Consider the following 6,000-nt stretch of genomic DNA (forward strand, 5'->3'; position numbering starts at 1 on the left):
TTCCTGTCAACCTTCGTCATTGCTCTCCAAAATAAAAGTTCACGTTTACGGACTCTTATATATCAGTATCAAAATAATATCTGAACTCTTCAATGCAGGAGATGGTAATGGTCCTCCAAACCATGAGCACTTTAAACAGAAGGGTTTCACAAACAAAGCCCTACCTGTACACCGTCTCCACTCCGTCTTGTGACAGATAGACACATCTGCAACTGTTAAAACACATATATGTAAAAAAAAAAAAAAAAAGATTGTTTATATATTTTTATTTCTTTTTAAGTAAACTTCCTGCAGAGTTCAATGAACTACAATCCCTGCTATGGAGAGATTATCGTCTCTTGTTGAATCTCTTCTACTACTGATTTAGGTTCTCTTTAAGGATTTCTTTTCTTCTTTAAGCTTCTCCCTCCAGTAATTCATTCTATTTATCTGCACGCTAAGTGTGCAATGAAGTCTGATTAACTGACTAAAAGACAAAAACACCTTGACGTTAGGGTTTAAAAAACAGATTTCTTGTACATTTATTAAGTGTAATGCTGCTTATAAGTAATGAAGGATTTTAAGAATACTTCTACCGAATAATGAACAAAACACAGCGCTTAGATTCTTAAAGGAAGCTTTTGATGCAAAAAGATGAAAGAAACACAAACATAACACGTTTATATATATGTTGAGTATTTTACAAGAACGCGTCTTTCGTTTGTTCTGGTCTAAAGTACATTTTTATTTTCTGCCCGTGGGTGCACATCCGGTTTGCCCGGAAAAAGCGACAGAGTGACGTCTTCTCTCGGCCAATCATATGTGACGCTGTTTGCTCTTCGCGGAAGTTGCGGCCAGTAGCGGAGGATTCACGATGCCCTTGCTGGCTTGATGTTGAGAAAACGTGGATTAAAATCTCCATTGTTGTTTGACGGCGTTGCTTTTTCTAATTACGCGGTGAGACCTTTTAATGGTGCTGGTACAGACACTTATGGAGGGCTTGTTTCATTAAATAAGCCGGTGTGTACCTGTGTTGTTGGCCTGCATTGGTTAACGATCAGCTAATATCATCAAACTTATTCTGTTTCTGTATCCCAGTAGTTATTTATCAAAAGAAATAAACGATTCAGAAAAATGTTCAGCTTGTAATTACATAAGGCATTTCTGGGAACTGAAAAAAAATACTTTCTGAGTCTTCATCGCAGTTCTCGCTTCATTGTTTTAAGAATGCAACCTGTCACAGAAAAATCAGGAAGTTTTTCCTCTTTTATTTCTGCACCAGAATATTTTCTGTATGTATTAAAGCTGTAACACCTGCAAACACTGGAACACTGTTGATTTTTTTTGATTGGTCAATACAAGCAACACTAAGTTTTGTTCTTTCATCCCTCTGTGTTGCAGATTTGACTGTCAAAAGCAAAAATGCCTCTTCTGAAGTACTCCCCTAAAGTGTGGGAGGCCCTTAAAATGAAACAGGGCATCTATCCTCGTCTCCCGAAGCACTACCTCAAGTCACTTGAACAGAAGGAACCCACACCTGTCCACTGGAGGCCTCTAGGAGTCCAGTACCGAGCCAACCCCAACACGGGGCTGAAGGAACGGGTGCAGGATGTCCCAGTCCCAATCTACTACCCTCCAGAGTCCCAGGACGGCCTGTGGGGAGGAGAGGGCTGGATATCGGGCTACAGATATGCCAACAATGACAAAGTTAGTCTGTAGAAGAATAGGTTTTTTTTTTTGTCTTTTTCGTGCTGCTGTTGTGTTCTTTTGATTTCCTCTTTTGATAATTTCCTATAAGAATATTATATTATATAAAATGCTTGTATGAAAGCAGGGGGCAGCTTCTGAAGAACAGAGCATTAGAAGTTGTATTCCTGAGTTTGCTCCATTTGATTTGCATCAAGCCATTGTGTCTTTACAGAGAACCATTCACAAAAGTAAAGTGATCTTGAAAATATGAATTGGGTGAAAATGAAAAGCTTTACTGCTGCTTAGTAAAAATGGCAAAGCGCTGTATTGCTAAAGAAGAACATCACCTGCTGTATTATTGGCTGTGAAAGTTCAGCGTTTATATCTATTAATCTGAGAGAAAAATTCTACATGATCAGTATCAGGATTTATAACAGCTGATAAATGAAAGTCAGAAAAGTAAAGATGATGGGAGAAATGTCCTTCAGCTATATTATGAGTGCTGATGTTTTGTAGTTTGTCCAATAGAGGACACTCTGCAGCTTCCTTGTTGGCAACATGGGTTTGGAGCACCACAAATACAACAACCAGCAGATCCAAGCAAGGTTGGGGAAAGTGTAAACAACTGAAAAAAGTTCAAAATTCTGCCTCAAAAGGAAATCACTAAATCGCTCACAGGCCCGTGTGAGCCTACAAACCACCTCCTCCACCTGCACATATATCTCTGTTTGACAGGTGAGAGATGATGTGAAAAATAGGTGAGGCGCCTCTTCACCATAGTTCTGTAGTAGAACGCCACCTGAACCAAAAGAGGAAACATCTCCTTACAAATAATGATAATAATAATGACGATAATAATTCCTTATTTGAATCATACCGAGACAGATTTATGTGCCAGCTCCTCTTTCAGGTCACACGAGGCTTTTGTCTTGATCAGAACCACTATTTCTTCTTTAAGAGCAAGTCTGTGAGGAGTTTGTTTTTCTCCACGAGCTGTGGGATGAACTCTGACTGCTGCTGTCTTGCAGTAGTAGTTTAATAGAGTGGAGCTACAGGTCATTTGATAATGACAGACTCATTGGAGAAGCAGCTGATTATTTTCAGTGATATATTTGACTATTGCCAATGAGAATACTTGTGGTGAACCACCTCATGTGATATTATGTGATATATTTATTATTTAACCTGAGAAAATTTAAAAAGTGCTCGTTTTACTTACTCAAATGTATTTTTTCGTGTGTGTGTTTTGAAATAGTTTAAAAGTTGTCTAAACTGTCTTTGTTTAGATGTCCACTCGTCTGAGGAAAACTTGGAAACCACAAGTGTTCAAGAGAGAACTTTACAGCGAGATCCTTGACCACATGTTCACCATCCCAGTCACAGCTCGCACTCTGGACCTCATCGATGCTGCTTACGGCTTCGACTATTATATCCTCAAAGTAAGAGAAAACTACTCCGGTTCAACACGAACTTTTTCTTATTGTGTTTTCCATGTGTCTCTAACTAATGACTGGTTGTAGACACCAAAGGAGGACCTCAACTCCAAACTGGGGATGGACCTGAAGAGGGCAATGCTGCTTCGTTTAGCACGCAAAAACACAGAGCTTTACCCTAATGACCCCATTAAACGAGAAAAAGTTTACGAGAAATACAAGGTATGTCCAATATGTCTGAGTCAACCGAGGACCCGGTGAGTAAAGTCATCAAAGGAAAAAATAAATAAATAATACTCCCATTTTTTTCTCTGTGAGCAGCAGTTTGAGATCCCAGAAGAAGTGGTAGAGTGGGCTGGTCTAAGTCTGGAGGAGGCTGTGGAGAAACAGCGGCAGCTGGAGCACAAAGTAATGAGTCATTTAAGTTTTAAGTTGGTGTGTCTAGAGTGAGTTATGTGTCGGTATGTGACATTACATTTACAGAAAAAGGTTGTGAGAAAAGGGAAACCCTGCAGGAGGAAGACTGTTTCCTATTTATCCACAGGCCTCTTTACTGATGGATTTGAACCCTTAGTTTTTCCTATTAAAACCACAGTGTTGCTTCCAGGACCATGTGAGATGAAAGCTGACAATGTTATTCTTTGTTTTATATTAAAATGAGCTGTAACATTTAAAGGTCATGAGATACATCTTTTGATAAATCTCTCTTAAGCTACATTTGAAGCATTTTTTGACATTTTTAAGTTATTCATCTATGTTGCAGTAATAAATTAAAAGAAAGGCCTACACATGAGACCAACATGTTTAGTTGTCTTTATATTCTTGTCCTTCAGGAACCTGAACCTCTGTTTAAGGTCTGTGTGGATAAGCTGGTGGAGGAGCTGCACATGAAGAAACTGTTGGAGCCACACGTCATAGAGAAGAAGTGATATCTTGAACCATTTGTGTAACTGGAAAAAATTATTAGGTTGAACTGTGAAGCTTCTCTGGATCTGGTGGAGAGTTTGAATCCCCACATCCTTGTTTCTGAATGCAACCGAGAAGAGCGCAAAGGTGAAAGTGACAGAAGAAACTAAGCCATGTTGGTTTAATACTTATTTATCCTATTTCACTTATGGATTATTCCTCTTTGCATTTAACAGCCTTGCATAAGGAAGTTCAGGAATTAAGGGAAAAACCTCCAATGGTGTAAATATTCCCTGAGCAGCTCTGACATGAGGCACATGTATAGAAAATAAAAGATTCCTTTTCTCTTAAAACTTGATTCTGTTTGTTTGTTTTGTAAAGAATATTTAATGAGTTTATTTTTTAAATAACTTCAATTTGAAAACACAATTATCAAACCATATAATATATGTTTAAATGTACCTTTTCCTTCAGTTAACATGGTGTTAAGGTGTTACTTATCCACAGATGTCACTGTACATTGTCCACACTGAAATACATCCACCTGTGCTGATATCGACATGGCTGTGACAGTGGGTCTTGAGTAAGTCGGAATATTATCGAAAGAACAATATCCACCAGTGTCGCAGCAGAGGTGTTACAGCAGTGAAGCACATAGACTGGTAGCAAAACCCAGAGTGAAAAAATTATCTGCTAATTAATATTACCGTGCATGCAAAGATATCGAGAAATTTACCGATTTTTTTCCCCGTTTGTTAACTCATTCACTGCCAGCCATTGGCAGTGAATGAGTTAAACCCATTGACTCATTCACTGCAATTGACGGCTATAGACGTCAATGGCAGTGAATGAGTTAATATCATCACTTTACTGAGTTCTTTTGATTCCTCAGAAGCATCCGATGGAAGACAAAACACTGCTCAGTAGACCATTTAACACTTTATTTCTCTTTTACAATACTTCTAGAAGGGAGATGCGTCCTGCAAGACACGTTGCCGCGGATCTCAAAATGGTGACGAACCCCTGACAGTTTTATTACAGAAGATCTCTCATTATAGTCTAAACAACAGCATTCCAGTAACTCCACAGAAAATGGTTCCCTCTTATCTATATTTTCCCAGGCAAGCATAGTCTCATGTCTTTATTTTCAGGGCTGTGTCCACTTAATGCTACACTATATAACTTTATAGCACTTATTAATAAAAAGCAAAGCATAATTGAGGCACTGAAAATGATTTAATCCCAACTCTTCCAGCTGACAAAAAAAATCAGTTTGTGTGTTGATTTCAAAATTCAAGACTGTTGTTATTATATAAGCATAACACAAATTAAGGTAATGCTCCCACAAATGGAGAAAAAAAACATGCTGTAATTTGTATTTATGTTACTAACTCCAAAAGTTGATTCTGTTCATCTGGTTGTAGCGTTTTCAGTAGGAGAAACGTTTCGTCACTCATCCAAGTGACTTCTTCAGCCTCAGCTGACTGCAGGTTTCCCCGATCTTATAAAAAGTACATTTGCATAATGACTGAAACCAGCCCACTGAAGGAACAATGGGCTGGGAGGTCAGTTCCTTAATCTTAATTATGCAGATTCTCATGACTATGGATCAACAACCACTGATCAATGGCCATGAGTACCATTCACAGAGAGTTGGGGAATGGCTGCAATCACAGCATTGTAAGATGGCAAAAGATGTACCCTTAGGCCCCCTCCTCGATTCAGAGATGGTCTTTCGCTTTTTATGTAAATGGCCTCCTTGACTCCGCGTTCAAACCAGCGTTCTTCCCTGTCCAGGATGTGTACATCCTCATCATTGAGAGAGTGTCCACTGGCCTGTAGGTGTAAATAGACTGCAGAGTCCTGGCCTGACGAGGTAGCACTTCTGTGTTGTGCCATGGTAATTTTTCTTTTGCAACAACTCATGAGAATTTCAAAGCTGTTCTTTAACACTCCGACACTGGTCTCTCAATCTCCCCTTGGAGAACCACGA

General features: G+C 39.0%; 1 protein-coding gene across 1 annotated transcript; it reads left to right on the top strand.

Moving 5' to 3' along the window:
- Window positions 1-792: 792 nt before the first annotated feature.
- Window positions 793-4,360, top strand: mrpl28 (mitochondrial ribosomal protein L28). The gene is made up of 6 exons (XM_080889456.1): window positions 793-936; window positions 1,381-1,686; window positions 2,955-3,107; window positions 3,189-3,323; window positions 3,423-3,509; window positions 3,935-4,360. The coding sequence occupies exons 2-6, from the start codon at window positions 1,402-1,404 to the stop codon at window positions 4,028-4,030; spliced, it is 756 nt and encodes a 251-aa protein (XP_080745582.1). The 5' UTR covers window positions 793-936; window positions 1,381-1,401; the 3' UTR covers window positions 4,031-4,360.
- The last annotated feature ends 1,640 nt before the right edge of the window (window positions 4,361-6,000 follow it).

Source organism: Rhamphochromis sp. 'chilingali' (genome assembly GCF_963969265.1).
Source record: "Rhamphochromis sp. 'chilingali' genome assembly, chromosome: 8".
Lineage (NCBI taxonomy): Eukaryota > Metazoa > Chordata > Actinopteri > Cichliformes > Cichlidae > Rhamphochromis > Rhamphochromis sp. 'chilingali'.